The sequence below is a fragment of the Pocillopora verrucosa genome, chromosome 2 (genome assembly GCF_036669915.1).
Source record: "Pocillopora verrucosa isolate sample1 chromosome 2, ASM3666991v2, whole genome shotgun sequence".
Lineage (NCBI taxonomy): Eukaryota > Metazoa > Cnidaria > Anthozoa > Scleractinia > Pocilloporidae > Pocillopora > Pocillopora verrucosa.
Genome location: NC_089313.1, coordinates 7,049,248 through 7,065,930, shown reverse-complemented (window position 1 = coordinate 7,065,930; position 16,683 = coordinate 7,049,248). Strand labels below are relative to the sequence as shown.

Sequence of the window (16,683 nt, the reverse complement as noted above, 5' to 3'; positions counted from 1 at the left end):
CCCGACTTGATCACTGGTGGTACAGTGTAACGCGTCATGCTTGTAATTGGATAACGTAATAAGAACAGTTAAAGGGAAAGTTGACACCGTCATGCCTGTGGCAAGTGGACAGAACGAGTCAATGTTGGCGCTGTTGTCCCGCATTTCTCTGCATTGCTTGTTGTTGTTTGTTTTTCATTATATATAAACGTAAATAATCGATGTCTAATTTTCTATCTCAATTATTGTCATAGTTGTGATTTAATATGTAACAGGACTATTGTTGCCGTCCATTCTGTCCGTATCATACTCGTGCTTAACAATCGGACCCTCCCGCGTCGTGGTCGTCCGATTTTGTTAATCACCTCGAAGGATTACAGACCGAATTGTACTTCCCAACCCGGTTCGCTTAACATGATTAAGTAGACCCCGACCAAAGTTAATCACATCAGCCAATCCAGAGAAAGAAAAACACCACCTGGTTTTCATGTGAGAAACAACGCAAACGGCCTGAAGCCTCAAGGCGGACCCACCCGAAAACGCGAGTGACCGAGTTGCGATTGGCTGATTATTTCTACACCTAACGGACATAAGAATGAGGTGCGAGTTCAGCTTATGACTGCCATCATAAAGAGAAGTAAAGCCAAACCAAAGCACCTTCGAATTACTCTCGACTCTGAGTTTGAAATTAGTTTATCGTAACCATCAAACTAGAGAGCCTGCAACCCAAGAGGGGGAACTTCCCTATTATGACTTAACGGGTATGTGACACCAAATAGATTACAGTTTTCAGGATATACAACGTTGTTCATTTAGTGTTTTGAAAAAGGTGTATTCTTGGACAAAAAGCCTTCAAAAAGGCTTTTAAGAAGAACGTAGGCGATCCTGCAGCCTGTAGGGGGGTTTGTGGTTCTACTGTCGGGTTTGAGTGAGATTCGAGAGAAATTCTGTAACTAACGACGGCTCCCCTTAGTCGACATGGTCACAATGTAAATAATTTCCTTTTATCAAACAGGTTAGGGAAATCAACAAATTTGTAATGATCAGGGTCAAGGGGTGAGAACCTTAGTGATACACCCCCACAGTACTCCCTCAACGCTCTCTCTCCCAGGGGGTGTTTAAAAGAGATCCTTAAAATGAGGTCACACTTTACCTTCCCTTTGTTCTTGTCATTACTGATTGTCTCCCTTTTCTGACATCGTGGAATAACTGCATCTTTTGTTTCCTTTAAATATTTATGGTAGACATTGATGAATGTACGGCAATTCCCACACTGTCACTCTCCCACGCAACTTGCAACAATACCCTCGGTTCTTTCAATTGTTTCTTGCAACGAAGGGTATTCTGGAGACGGTGTAACTTGTAATGGTAAGAAATGTCCATACGCTCTTAAAAAAAGAATAAAGCGTGCGGCAGAAAATAGCAGCACGATCTCCTTGATAAACTGCTTGCATCCATATTCCTTTCCATAGCTTTATTTCTTTTTCCTTCTTACATCAACCACACTGCTTAGTCGCTGCAAGAGTGTGGGTCTAAAATCGCTGAATGGCTAATTTCCAATTTAACTTCTCCACACCGCGTTAAAACGTTATGAGGAAAAATGCTGATATGAAGGAAGAAAAACAAATTTTCAGACTTCAAACTAAAACAAATGTTTTGCAGTAAGGAAATTGATGTAGAGAAAATGGAAGTAAGGGGTTGGTTTACTGAACAAACTGAGAGTGGTGCTTATCTTGAGAATAGAAAAGCGAACATGGCAACAAGCAGATAGGGATTAAAATTTTCTTGCAATCATCAACCACTGAGCTCATTGATTTGATGATCGAAGAGAAAGTCAGCTCTTCTTACTGGGAAAAATTTTAATGAGTCAATAAAGAAGAACTCGTCGGTTGGCGAAATAATTACAAACCAATTCAAGCACAAACAGATCCGATTTGTTTAGGCCACAGAATACTCATATCTTGGTGTTCAGCATAGTAGAAGTTTTCTTCAACACAACTGACACGCGAATGATAATTTTATCAATCACGCTATGTTTCTTCATCTCCTTCTTATCATCATCATTTCACTGAGAAACGCTCGAAATAAATATTTATGTCATATCTCTTGTGATGATCTCAGATATCGATGAATGCACAAACCACACTCATGACTGTCAGCAAGCGGCAATTTGTACCAACACTGATGGTGCGTTTACTTGCAGCTGCAAGGAAGGATTCTCGTTGGATGGTCGACAGTGCACAGGTGTGATAACTCTACGTTCTCTAAGTGAAAGGCCAATTAGATAATTTGCAATACAATAAATATTACTTTTAAGAGATTATCATGGAAAAATATTCCTTTTGTGAGCTGTCCTAAGACCTTGCACTTGGTGTCAGTAACACCAAATTCGAAAAACTTTTCGTAAAACCGCCCTTTTGCGTTTCTGTTGTTTAGAACGCACCATGAACATTTTCGCTCAGGACGGTGATCCAAAGAGTCTAAAACAATTTCATGGGACAGTTTGCAATGTTTTAAATACTCCTAAAAGCATCTTAAGTTATGTACACGAATTAATGCCATATTTGACTATTGCAGATATTGATGAATGCACAGCTGCAACTCCCAACTGTCATTCGAAAGCGAATTGTTCTAACACTCTAGGTTCTTTCGTCTGTGCCTGTTTTCAAGGATATTCAGGAGATGGTGTTAATTGTACCGGTGAGATGGTTTTTTCAAAGCTGACTTTAAGCTTGATGCATGTTTGTCGTGCGTTGCTGTAAGGTATTTACACTTTGCGAATCGCCCGGGACGTCCACGATTAATTCAATTGTGCAAGTATTGTGCATGTCGCTACAGTCGAAGCTGCATTCAACAACACAGTGTTAAGCGGTCTTTTGTCAAAGTCCCGAAAATTTTACTCCTCAATTACTGTTATTTTAACCTCTGTTAAGCGGTCACCTCTGTGAACTCAGTCCCAAAAGCCTTTTTGTATTGTTCTCCACCCGTATTGAACAGTCACTTAAGCGGAACCAGTCAAATAAACTAAGAGTAATCAATGAATAGAGGATGTCAGTTTCTATAGAAACTGTGGTGCTGCGTCGGTGGGAGGGTATAACAGGGTAATTCTTTGAAGTCGAATTCCAATATAGCTTATTTGAATGTTACGGTTGGTATTATCAAGTGATTTGAAAACGTAAATTGACCACCGTGAAGAGTTTCAAAGCTGACGTTTCGAGTTCTGATGAGGGCAAACGCTCGAAACGTCTGCTTTGAAGCTCTTCACGGTGGCCAATGTATGTTTTCAAATCAGTTGATAATATCAAATTAGCCAAGAATAATCAATTTTTACATTATTTACAAAGCTTCGTTCTGATTAATCGCTGGGATTACTTGCGGGTTTTGTTTTACGGCACTCGGTTGAAAACTGCACTTTCCATCAGCCCAGAAACTAAACTTAGCTTGTTCAGTCAAGATGAGTTGATATTCAGTAAAGTTTTACAAAAAGATTTATTCCATCTTGTGTGTTCCAATTCATGCAGCGAGATCACGCAGAACTAAAGAATACAAAATGCGCGTACATCCAGTTTTAGTTGTTTGTGCTAAAAACGAAACATGAAATCTAAGTGCAAGTCTATTAGCCAATTTAACAGTAGCTTTTCGCCATACCTAAACATTCGTAATGTACCTTTGGCTTCTCAATGGCCAAGAACTGTAAAATGCATTCCTGCAGATATTGATGAATGTGCCACGGCAACCCACAACTGCAATGGTGTAGCTCACTGTTACAACAATAATGGCTCCTTCACCTGCAAGTGTAGGACAGGTTATCATGGTGACGGGCTCTCTTGTAAGCCCTTAGGTAAGTGGACATTTATACCAATTTATATCAAAAGGATGAGACACACCATCATTTATGCTTAATGATGTATCTTCGAGACAGAAAATCTTCTCCTCGTAGACTCAACAGATCAAGATCCAGGCTAGGTAGTCTCGTACCCAGACTTTCCGGCGACTGCGCGTCATTTCAGGTAAACAGTAAAAATCTGGGTTCCAAATTAGGGCTAAAGTAAAGTACTCACGAAAAGCAAACATTTGCTGCGCTCTTCAATAATATGCGAACTAAGGAGTTGAAAATACATCATTGAAATTGTTTTTCTTGTTGCCGTCGATTATGTTAAGGGCCTCTCGAAAAACATGCACTCTGTATCAAAATTCGTTTTCCTGGGTTGTGATAGATAGATGTCCTTATCCTGATTTACCATATGTAACTTAATTATTGGTCTTCTAAATTACCTTGAATCTGTCGCAGATTCAGTTCCTATATACACCTGAACTTGATGATCTTTTGCACATAGGAGACTTCTCTGTAGCGATAAGAAACATCTCCAAGGACAAATACAAGGCAACTGTTATCAAGCGTTCTGAGAAAAGTGTCTATCAGGCTAATATTGCAGGACTACGAGATGATGTATCTATACTGGAAAGCATCATGGAATGGCGCTTAATTAGCGAACGGGAGCTGGAACTTTTTGAGTCACCAAATGGAACATTAGTCAGTCAAGGAACAACACAATGGACCATAAAAAGGCGATCCATTCTGGCTGGCATCTATCAAATCAAATTCACTGCTTCTATCACAATTGGGGATCTAGATGCCTCGCAAATTCTCCTTGCTTTTGACTATGGTTTTCTAGAAGTTGTCAAAGGTCCTGTACGAGCTATAATCGACGGAGGAAGCAAAGTTCGCTGGTCGTCGAGCAAAGCTGTTACAGTGGACGGTTCACTTAGTTACGACGCGGATATTGGACCCGGAAACCACACTGGAGTTAACTTCACCTGGTCTTGTTATGACCCTGTAAAAAACGTCTCCTTCAGCAATGATTGTTTCGGGTCTTTTGTCGGAGAAAGTAACTTAACAGCAGTAAGAATTGATCCTAAAAGACTTACATTTGGTAATAAAACCTACGTTCTCAGGCTGACTGTGTCTAAGGATGATAGAAGTGACTTTGCGGAAATGTCCTTTGAGATTGCCACTAACGAAATACCTCAAATCAGTCTAAGGTACGTACTAAGATTTGAACATTGAAACCTGTGCTAAACGGCATAATCCTAAGTCGAGATTTGTCTTCTATTATATCAAAACGAAACCTATAAAAATAAAGAAGCTGAACTCAGCTGACAATCCTTTAGTCAGATCTGGAGACCAAGATTGAATGTTTTTTTTTAGACCCAACACCTATATTAAGCGTATTAAAGATCGTATTTAGTTTACGGTGTTAGGTGATGTGCAATGCACCAAAACCAGATGAAGCAGATGTTACTTCCCCCCTCCCCACAATAGGGCTCCGTAGTTATGTTCATGTCATTCCTCCTCATTGGCTGTTAACTGGCAGTCAATTTCCTATAGTCCCTCTGTAAACTCTGTTGGCGACGACTGACCCCCTTCCGTTTCCTTTACCCCTCCCCCTCCCCTCTCCCACGCGACAAATATCGATCGGTACCTAATGCCTCTTTTTTCGTTTAAGGTGTTTTGTCGACTGTGGCGCAATTGTGTCGGCTTCTAACAAACTTCGAGTAACGTCAGAATGTCTCAATTCGCCTTGCAATGGTTCAGAGTACAGGTGGCTTTTAAATAGAATGGATTTGTATTCCAATCGGTGGGAACCAGTAACTAATTTATCCAACATGACATCAACTGCAATAAATGCTACCAACATGATCATTAGAAAGAATTCTTTGAAGTCGAATTCCAAATATAGCTTGGCTTTATTTGCAACATCGCCAGGAGGAACAGAGGGGTTTGCAGTGCTCGAGTTTGAGACCGCTGGACAGCCGCACAGTGGGTACTGCAGGCCATCAGCCGCAGAGGGTGTGTCTATGGAGACGGAGTTCTTATTTGAATGCTACGGTTGGCAAGATAAAAGTACACCGCTGACCTATGAATTTCGCGCTGAAGAAGATCCAATTTCTTACGGCATTTCTTCAAAGTCAGTGACGACAGTTTTACCTTCTGGCTCACCTGAAAACGATTACAAATTAACAGTCAATGTCATCATCAAGAATGCTGTTGGGGTGGCTGTTGTTGAGAAATTTGCCGTAAAGGTAACGATACAAATTTATGGCCCTCTTTGACTCTTTTAAGATAAGTTAGTTAATATTTGCCTTTATAAAATAACTCAAATAGTACGCGCGCTCTGATTGGCCATAAAACCATTTTACATGAGCGTATGTAAACACGGTTTTCATACTGAATCTTCTTGCGGAGTTCTCCCTCCTATTTATTTAGCAGTAACTCAGTTTCTTTAAGTTTGTTTTGAGTACAGTGATGGAAGAAGAAGATTTTCCTAATTTTTCTTTGGAGTGTAATTTTCCCAGTACTCAAGAAACGGCCGAAAAGCCAACTGAACAACAACAACAAGCACGTCGCTTTCCTTCGTTGCAAGAAGAGGCTCTTTCATTAGTTATTTTATAAAAGAAATGTAAAATGTTTTCCATGTTTACATAGCCTGATGTAAACACTTGGGAGGTTGGGAGAACACTCGATAAGATGGAAACCACTCCGCTTCGCGTCGTGGTTTCCTTCGCTTATCTCACACTTTATGGCTTCTGTTGCTGAGTGGTGGAGCGTCAAACAGCGGAATTCGAAAGTCTATGGTTCGACTCCTCCAGTGGACTCAGAATTTTTTCTTTGTCCCACGCTCGGGACAAGACCAAACACCATCATTCTTAATGAGTTCCTTCTCTTCCTTTTCATCAGGTGATGCCTTCTTCGGGGCTTCATACTTGCCCCTCAACGGTGGAAGAGCGGGCTGCCAAAGAGTTGAAAAGTTTAATAATTGGAAAAAACAATAACTTGGATGGATTTCTAAAAATAGGTGAAATCAGCAAGGCTTCCCAGCTCGCTATAAGTGTCCTCAAGTCAGCCAACGAGAAAACAGAGTGCGGACAACCACTAAGCCGAGATACGAAAGCACTAGTAGGTGTATTGAAAAAAATGCAAAGTCAAATTTTTACATTTAAGACGACCCCTCACCCGCTGACACATCTTTAGAAAGCCACAAAGAATAAAAAGAATGTTTCCTGTCAGACGTTTGGCTTTTTTATCCACCCTCTCTTCGCAGTAGTGTTGTTAACGTTGATCTGGACAAACAACTTAGGAATCAATGTCAGTATCTTAGCTATTGCCCCCCTACCCCTCCCTTAACTAACCAACAGGCAACTGAGCAAAGTAAGGTTAATGTCGGGTTAGGGGAGGGGTGGGTGGGCAGGACTTAGATACTGACATTGGTTCCGATTGCGGTTTCCTTGTACAAAACCACACGTTTTCGGTTCTGACATTCTCTTGCGTTTTCACTTCAATCTTTCTTTTTTTCTTTTGGAGTAGATTTCCAGCACTTTAGTGGAAAAATTTACTTCCATTACGCCGGAGGACCTTCAGATGTCTCGAATGATTATGAGTGTGGTCAGAATGGCAGGGGGAGACCAAGAAACCAAGGACTGTGATAGCTGTGGAAAAACTGCGGTAAAATACATAACTATTATGTTTTTTAGATTAGATCTCTTAACGCAAAGAGTCAACAGCTTCATCACGTCAAGACTCTTCTCAGGGTAACACTAGAATTGTAAGATGTTGTATTAGGTATTGAGATAAAGTGTCTATCTTTAGGATGAACGCGGGAGACGCGGTGACGTAACGGAGTCTAGGTCGAGAAGTCCAGGTGGAGAAGTCTTGGTTTCGAGGCCTGAAGGTCATTTCTGGAAAGCTCTGGTGACTTCACGGGTCTGTAAAGCCGTTCTGTTTTCATTCAAAGTGGGGGGTTTCACAAGTTTTGAGAACTATACAATAAAACTTTCATCTAAAGAAACAAAATGGAGTGATTAGAGTGCCACAACTTGCATCTCCAATCTTTAAATTTTATTTCAAAACATGGCTTAGGGCCCGTTAAGTTACCGTGACTTTCGAGAAACGGGCTTCTGGCCGAGTCAATGCGTTGCGTTCTTGAGAGAACACTGAACTCTTAGGGTGCCGCTCTCTACCAATGAGTAAAAGGAGCAACGGCAAATTGTCAGGGAAGCCTGATCAAATGCTAAAGGGTAACCTTGCAATGGACCAGCATCCCATTCAGGGGGGGAGTAGTGTACTGTTCGTCGCTTCATGTCGAGGAAACTGGGAAAAGCTCCGGCTGGGTGGGCCACTCGACTCGACTATAGACTTTACCTTACTTTTTTTAAGAACGAAACGATGAAATTGACTGATACGACAACAGAATTGCTGAGATATGCCCTTGGTGACATTGAGGAGCCTTTTTCTGCGGAGTTAGAGGAATCGGCGAAGAGTATGACGGCATGTCTCAAGAATGTTCTTCAATCGACTTCGAGATCGAATAATGCAAGCGGATATTCCACGGAAAACACCATTACTCTCACTGAAAAGGTATGGTAAGTAGCTCAAGATTGCAGTCATTTTGCGTGGCCAAGCTTTGAGATTGCTCTAGAAAACTCGCACCATCTTTTTGACTGATTAGTAGCAGTTATTTTCCCACGCTTTCGGACGCTTTGCTCGATTTTGATTGGTCTAGAAACCTGGCGCCATACTTTTAACCAATCAGTCTCCAAGTGACTCATACTTTCCTGCACTTAAGGCACATCGCTCGCTTTTGCTTAAGCTGAGACAAACGCAAAGTACACCATGGTTGCAATGGAAAAAGGAGGGAAAAATCACGGTCGCAAAGTATCTCTGTCAAGCGTGACTTGTGTGATGGGGTAATCATTTTCGAGAAATGATCTTTAGTGCGCAACAACATTAGCTTTCATCAATTTACTATTACAGGATAGTGTGAAAAAGGCTGTTCAAAAGTTGGACGCTATGAACGATGCATTCTTTGCTCGCCTGGTTCCCTCAGAAAATCTTGTACTTGAATCGCCCGGCTTGACAACTTCCCTAAAGAAGGTGTCCGCTAATGACGTTAAGGGTCTAGGTATGGAATACGGGCCTACAAAATTTAAATTACCAAGAGACCTAGGAAATGTGGGCGATGGAAATATCAATGCAAAGGTATAGTGCTTTAGAACTCTACGACAAAATTTTCTATAATGAGCTGAAGAATGCAGGTATTTGGTTGTTTCTTACATATGATCTATAGGAGGACAACCCCCTCGTGGATCTGTTCAGCAATAGATCAGAGAAGACGTCAAAATATGATGAGAACATCAGTCACACACTCTGCTGCGCCTTGTGTGCCACACTTTTTTGATACCACATTTTGAAGTCATATGTGGTCATTGAACAGACCCACGGCAACATGGAATCTATTTATTTGAATAGACGAAAAGTTGTGCAATTCAAGCCCAGCGACTTCCCACAGACGAATAAACCTCTTTTCGTCTTAGTTATGAAAATTTCAAATACATATTTTGATATGAACATCTCGTTATTATGAATTTTCATTCAGTATAGCTCGTCCAAAAGTCAAGGAAACCAAAGTCCGAGGTTTTCTAAGTTTGTCTCGTTCAATGAGGAAGAGCTTTGAACGAAAATGCGACACAATTTCATTGCAACGAGCGACATATTAACTTAAGATAGGAAAAAGAAAACATTGGTACGTTAGAAAACAGCATTAAACAAGTCCACCGACTCTTCTCTCCATATTTCATTTGGCAGATGAAAGCTGTTGATTTTAATCCATTCAGCTGGGATAACAGCAGCACGAAAGTCCAATCCAGTGTTATAAGTCTTGAACTTCAATCGGAAAATGGAGCAAAACTGAATGTTACAAACCTGGATAACTACATCGAAATCGTCATCCCACTTTCGGGCCCACCCTCAAAGACCAACAACAAAACAGTGATCGAACATCATTTCCTGAAGCCCCACCAATTGACTGTCCGAAGCTACTACGCAGAGCTAGCAGATGTGCCTGTTTTTATCACGTTAGGCTTACGAGGAACAAACACATCTATTAAATTGCTTGTGAAATTTGGATCGAGACCTTCAACGGAGAGCTCTGATCTTAACGTCACTGTTAGGTTCACTTCGATATGCGGGAACATGACTAAGGTCGTACCGAACGAATCTTCTTGCCATCTCGACGAGAAAACCATCACAGTTCTTCCGACGAAACCAACTCTCATATATATTGGTTTATTGTTGGAGGTATCAAAAACTGAAAGCAAACATGCAAGAGAGAAGAGGTCCTGCTTTGGCCAAGGGCGTCAGAGAAGATCCTGTGTTGGTGTCAAAGATCCTCCCCCTAAAGGTGTCCATCAGACGGTCGTACCTCAATATGACCCACGCTCTGATGTCAACTACACTTTCACTGTAACTCAGTCGAGTTGTTTGTATTGGTCTGAAGATGAGGAAAAGTGGACTTCTGATGGTTGCAAGGTACATTGATAAGGATTCAATTTCAATCCAGCGGTAACCTGTGGAGTATTTCAAATCGACATTCATGTCGCAGAGTAGTTGGGCTATCCAGAGTAGCAAGATTGTGCAATTCATTTTTTCAATACCTTGGCTGTCCAAAGTTATTCGCGATTGCAATGGTTTCCTTCACTTCGTACCGTAATTGTTCTGAAAAAACTACCTTACCCTTTCGACCAATTAGAGGCAAGACTAAAACCACACGTGACTTGTTCACTTGGGTTTTCCCGCGCCTCAAACAGTGTTCTTGTTTTACCTCGAGTTCTAGTTGGCTTCCTGAAATTTCTTTTATCTGACTGGACGTTACAGTTACCAAGGTGTTTGTTTGACGACATTCAATAGAAAGATGCTTGTTTTTTTTGGCTTGAGTTTTTTCGTTTTTGCATTAGGCTCGTGAACCCTGCTTTGCATCTTTCTTCAATTTGCGACATCTTCATAATAATCTTTAAAAATTTTAAATAAGATTACCTGGCAAAAGCTTAAAGATGAACTCCACGAATTTATTTCTCATACAAGATCTTTCTATGGCAGGTCGATTCAGGTTCCAACACAACGCATCTCAAATGCCTCTGCAATCATTTGACGTCTTTTGGTGGAAACTTCATTCAAAAACCCAATCCTATTGATTTTGACAAAGTTTTCACAGAGTTCTCGCGTCTTAGTGAGTCTGGCAACATATCGGTGCTTGTGACAATTGCATGTGTGTTCCTCACCTATTTCATCGTGTTGGTGTTTGCGAGGAGAGCTGACAGAAAAGATGAGAGTAACGTAAGTATTATTCTTGAATATGAAAGCGATCCTCGGAATAATGGACACTTCATAAGCGGTAGTGAAAATAAGGCCTGGCAAAAATTTAGGCCTGTACTGGATTTGAACCCATGACCGTATTACACATTACAGTGGGGACCTTAAGCAAATCACGACGGCGACGGCAACGAGGACACGAAAAAACAAAAGATCTAATTGGCAGAACAATCGCTTAGCACATGCGTTTTAAGACTTAGTACATTTCCTAGCCGTTCCATGCAAAACAACAACGTGAAATCACCACAACTTGCGTCGTCCGCGAACCGAAACCGCGACGGCAAATTATTTAAATTTCCATTTGGAACTCAACGCTTCTTTTATACGTTGTGCTGAAGTTGAGGTGTGGCGCCATATGAGACGGTAAACATATGCAGCCATTTTTGAAATTCTAATTAAAGGCAGAAATTCATCTCTTAATCGAAGTCTTCCTCGGCGTTGCCGTCCTGACTGCTTAAGGTCCCTATTATTAATTTTGCTAACGTAGTATAGTATGTACAAAGTTTTCCATGTGTACTTACCAGACTTTCAATACAGCATTAGAGATAAAGTTTAGATACCCAGTCTCCTGTATAACCTCATTCCGAAGGGAATCCTCCTAACTCTTGTTTTATTTTAAAACTCATGGTATCTGCTTTTCTAGAATAAGCTTACACGTATCTCGCAAGTTCCTTAATGGTAATTTCATTTTGAGGAGAATAAGCGGAGGTTCTTAGGGATGTCCTTACGCAGTTCAGCTAAGATCGTACCCGTTCTTCATTCTTCATCAAAAAATAACTTAAGGGAAATCATTAAGGTTTGGAAAAAACCGCCCCTCAGGCAGATTTACTCCAAAGGCTTAAGCCTTTGAATCTCGGCTACGAACATAATTTCTAAGAAATCAGTGACCGAGGATTAAAGATCGCGCCAGAATACGCAAAGGTGTCATTAATTGGAACAAGAAAGGTGGTGAATTTTGTGCTGAGCAGAGGAACAAAGGAAAATGTTGATACTCGCATGACGCTTCCGATACTATCGATCTTAGCATTATATGCCAGACGTGAGTCACATAAAAACTTAACTATGGCATAACTCACCATAAAGTCTCAATGACTCCGTAGAAGACCATAAGAGCGCGGAATTTAAAGGTCTTGGGATCCATTCCTCATGGGAAATGGGCATTTTGGGGTATTTTGGCGTACTTCTTTCTCCTTCCACGTTCGTGATTAGACGAATGACAATCATTTATTTCCCTACCGAGCTCAAGTTCTAAAATCTCTCCATTTTTAATGAATCATATTTCTGTCATCATTTGAGTATATACTTGCAGATTTGCTCACCACAACGTGTAAATATTGCTGATGAAGGAACTTACTATTACGACATGGTTATTAGTACTGGCGTCTGGAGGGATTCAGCAACAACTGCAAACGTAACAATTAGCATAAAAGGGGAAAATGAAGATCACGACCAAATTCCCCTGCGACGAAATGGAGGTTTGAACCTTATGTTCGGTCGAGGAAGTGTAAATGGTTTTGTCCTAGTTACCAATGAATCGTTAGGAAATTTAAATGAAATAACTTTGGAACACGATAATTCGGGAGAGAGTCCATCTTGGTTTGTAGAGGCAGTGGTAATAAGAGACAGACAAACGAAGGATCAGTGGGTGTTCCCCGTAAATAGATGGCTTGCTCTAGAAAAAGACGATGGGCAAATAGAGGTTAGCGTAGAAAGCAAAGGTGTTACTTCCTTCTCGGCAGAGGTGAGATCACGCTTCGGAAGGAAACTAGCCGACAGTCATTTGTGGATGTCAGTGTTTGGAAAAGCGTGCAATAGTACTTTCACGCGCGTGCAAAGAGCGTCGTGTTGTCTTTCAGTTCTCTTCAGTGCCATGATTGCTAATGCCATGTTTTACAACATTGGTGGAGAGTCGGTAGGAGCAATACAGATCGGACCATTCAAATTTTCCTCGAGACAGATAGTCATTGGAGTACAAAGTAGCATCATAGTCGCACCAGTGAACGTCCTCATCGTGTTTCTGTTTAAGTCTAGCAGAACCAAAGAGAAAAAAGCAGACAAATATGAAGAATCCTACCAAGTACAACAACTCATCGATGAAGTAAACGGTAAAGCCTGTATGCTGCCTCATTTCTGTAAATACATGGCTTGGTTTCTCTGCTTTATGACCACCGTGACTGCTGCAGCGTTCACGTTATTTTACAGTTTAATGTGGGGAAAAGAGGTTGCTGAGCAATGGCTCGCATCCATTCTTATCTCAAATGGACAAGATATTTTTGTTACCCAACCGACAAAGGTCATGTTAGCAGTTCTCGGCGTTTCCTTCCTTTTGAGTAGAAATAAAAAAGAAGACCAACAAGAGAACAAAGTGGAAGAGGGCGACCCACCAGATGATGACATAGATTTCCTAAGTGAAAACCCTAAGCAACGCTTTAAAAAGAATCTCATGGAAAAAATGCGTGTACGAAGCAGAAAAGAGGCTCAACTGACAAGTATGGCGAGACAAATCGTCCTCCATTTAATATTTATGTTTCTCCTGTCTATCGTCACTTACGGAAACAAGAATGGAAATCGTTTCTTAATGACAATCGCAACGAGGAATTCTTTCACAAAGTTCGACCGGGTAAGATCTACTTCTTTTAAGTAATTCAAAGAAGAAATCATTTCAAATTCCTTTTATACTTATTGCCTTTTTGAAGGAAATGCATTTCTGTATATGCAATTGAATGAGCCATGTTATAGACTAACAGAATATCTGTAATGAATCATTTGAGTCGAGAAGTTAAACCTGTCACCGAAAGGAGAGTTGAAAGTTTGATATTCTAACTGCAAAGCAGGGATACGCTCTGACGACGGGCTAACGCTCGAAACGTCAGCTTTGAAACCCTCTACTGCGGCCAATTTACGTTGTCAACTCAGTTGATAATATCGAATTACCTTGTCACAAGAAAAAAAAAAGGTACAGATCATTATTTATTGCCTGGGGTGGGGGTTTGGAGGACTTTGGTTGTCTCACAATAAAATTAACCAGATTTCCCACTAAGGCCCCGTAACATACCTAGAATCCCCGTCTTATTGACAATTAATCAGTAGTCCACTTCCTATAGTACTCCCTTTCTACTCTGTTTGTAACAAATGATCCTCTCCCAGCCCCCCCCATCCGTTACTCTGAAAGCCATGTGATCCCCCCAAAAATCCCACCTAACCCCCCCCCCCCTCATCTCATCCGGCGGTGAAAAGTAACTGGTCTGTAGTTCCCTAGGTGTCCATGACTGAATTGGTTGAAATCCGATAAGAATTGCAGTAACAGGTGTTTTTCCAATTAACATACACTATCTTGTATGTTAAGTTCTCTTTAAGCAACTTTTCAGTTCACATTAATCCTGTGATCTGTGATTTAGGTCACTGACTCAAAGGAACTGTGGGTATGGATGAGGCAGGAGTTTCTGCCAAACATTTATGACCAATCCTGGTACAATGGCCTTGAAGAGAAAAAGGAAGGTTACATCACCAATAAGATGTCTATTTTGATTGGCATGCCTCGGATGCGACAATTGAGAATTCATCAAAGTAGGTTATAAATTTATTTCGGTTGTTGTCGTTTTTTCTTTAATCAAAACCGTGATCGGTTGAAAGTCTTTTAGAGGAGCTCGAAGAGATAACGTGGAAACTGAGATCTGCACTTTTTTTCACGGTCGGGGAGGTGGAATTTGAGTCACTGGAAATATGAATCACAAGCTAAAAACAAGAATGGAAATGGAATTCAGACCAGAAAGAGCGCTGACAAATAAAATTCCCCCTCCCTCCTCCTCTCCATTTCAGACTTCAGAACCCCCTCTCATTTGCGGTACTCTGTTTTCTTTTTCCTTTCAAGGTCCCTGTGAATCAATTCCTAAAATTATACCAAACTGCTACTACGATTACTCTCCAGAGATGGAGGATACAACAGAGTTAAGCCTTCCCGGATGGAGGCCACTTCCAGACAATACATCATGGCCAGAGGCTCTTCGAATCTGCCCAAAACCATGGCGCTACCAGAAAGCTGAAAAGCTCGGCATCGATCCTGTCAAAGCCGTATACAACACTTATGGAGGAGGCGGTTACGTAGCCGTCTTGGGGTACGATGCGCAAACAGCGCATAGCGTCTTGGGTGAGACTATGGGCCTTGGATGGCTTGATCGTCATACCCGTGCTGTAGTTCTAGAATTTGCAGCGTTTAATATCAATACGAACCTGATTAGCATTGCTACATTCATCTACGAAATGATTGCGTCTGGTGCAGCCTACACTACAATGAGGGTGGATACACTTGAGCTATATACTACAGAGTCGGGGGCTGTTATGTTCTATCTCATTTGTCAGTTTTTGTTCTTGGCAATGGTGTTGTTCCTCTTCATTATGATGCTGTATTACCTCTACCGACAGAGGTTTGCATTTTTCAAATCCGTCTGGAATATGGTGGAGTTCTTAATGATCATTTCTTCTATAACGTCCGTCATGAGCTATATGATAAGATCCAAGAAAATCTTGAAGAGCATTAAAGCTATTCAGAATAATCCCTTCGAAATAATTCATTTTCACTCTGCTTTAAACTGGGCAAACTGGGAGAACGCTTCCATTGCCCTCGCCATTTTCATGGTAACAGTGAAGCTTTTGAATTTAATTCGTTTCAATCCTTACGTCATTTATTTATTTTCATCGTTCCGTCAGTCTGTTGGGTACCAACTGTCCTACTTGGTTTTCTTCTTCATAGTCTTCAACGCCTTTGTCGTAACGGGAATGCAGCTTTTTGGTGGCGTGGTTCCCCATTACTCCAGTTATTTATTCGCAGTTCTTTCACAATTACAATTTCTGTTAGGAAAAGCAGTCCCAATTGCTCAACTTCGCGAAGATAAACCCTTCATCGGCCCAACCTTTGTTCTGTCATTCATGATAATGATGACGATAGTTCTTATGAATATGCTGGTTTCTGTTCTAAACGAATCATACGCTGATGCCCGGGAAAATGCAGAAAGTGCAGAAGAGCTTGAAATGGCGCACTTTATTGGGGAGCGCTTCATGGAGTTGTTTCATGAAGAAAAAAAGCGACCAGAGTTAAGATTATTTTGTGATGATGCAACTTTTGTTAACATGTGTCACTCTGATGCAGAACCATTTTGCTTAAATTTTAAAAGTCTCCTTAGGTGCACAGAGGAACGATTACAAAAAATAGATAGAAGACTTAACGTCCTTACCAGACGCACAGAGGGCATTGATCTCGACTACCTGCGAGAGGAAAAAGAGTTTATTTCTCTTGTTACCTCAATCATTATTTCGCATTAAGATCAAGATGATCCGCTTCATCCGGATGCTGGTCAATCAAAGTTGAGTATTTTACCCCCTTCCAAGAATGAACCAATCATCGACGAGTAAGCAAAATGACGACAGCTTAGTATCATGTGATCAGACTACGAGCAGTCCCTGCTTTTCGGCGAAGTCCGTTGCACGAGTAAAAATAAAAT

General features: G+C 41.1%; 2 protein-coding genes across 2 annotated transcripts; both read left to right on the top strand.

Annotated features, from left to right (window-relative positions):
* Positions 1-4,905: 4,905 nt before the first annotated feature.
* On the top strand, positions 4,906-7,012 carry LOC136279038 (uncharacterized). Its single transcript, XM_066162391.1, has 3 exons — positions 4,906-5,022; positions 5,487-6,063; positions 6,719-7,012. The coding sequence occupies exons 1-3, from the start codon at positions 4,976-4,978 to the stop codon at positions 7,010-7,012; spliced, it is 918 nt and encodes a 305-aa protein (XP_066018488.1). The 5' UTR covers positions 4,906-4,975.
* Positions 7,013-7,442: 430 nt separating this feature from the next.
* On the top strand, positions 7,443-16,504 carry LOC131787757 (polycystin-1-like protein 2). Its single transcript, XM_059104831.2, has 8 exons — positions 7,443-7,483; positions 8,195-8,395; positions 8,792-9,016; positions 9,623-10,345; positions 10,913-11,149; positions 12,495-13,805; positions 14,584-14,752; positions 15,057-16,504. The coding sequence occupies exons 2-8, from the start codon at positions 8,204-8,206 to the stop codon at positions 16,502-16,504; spliced, it is 4,305 nt and encodes a 1,434-aa protein (XP_058960814.2). The 5' UTR covers positions 7,443-7,483; positions 8,195-8,203.
* The last annotated feature ends 179 nt before the right edge of the window (positions 16,505-16,683 follow it).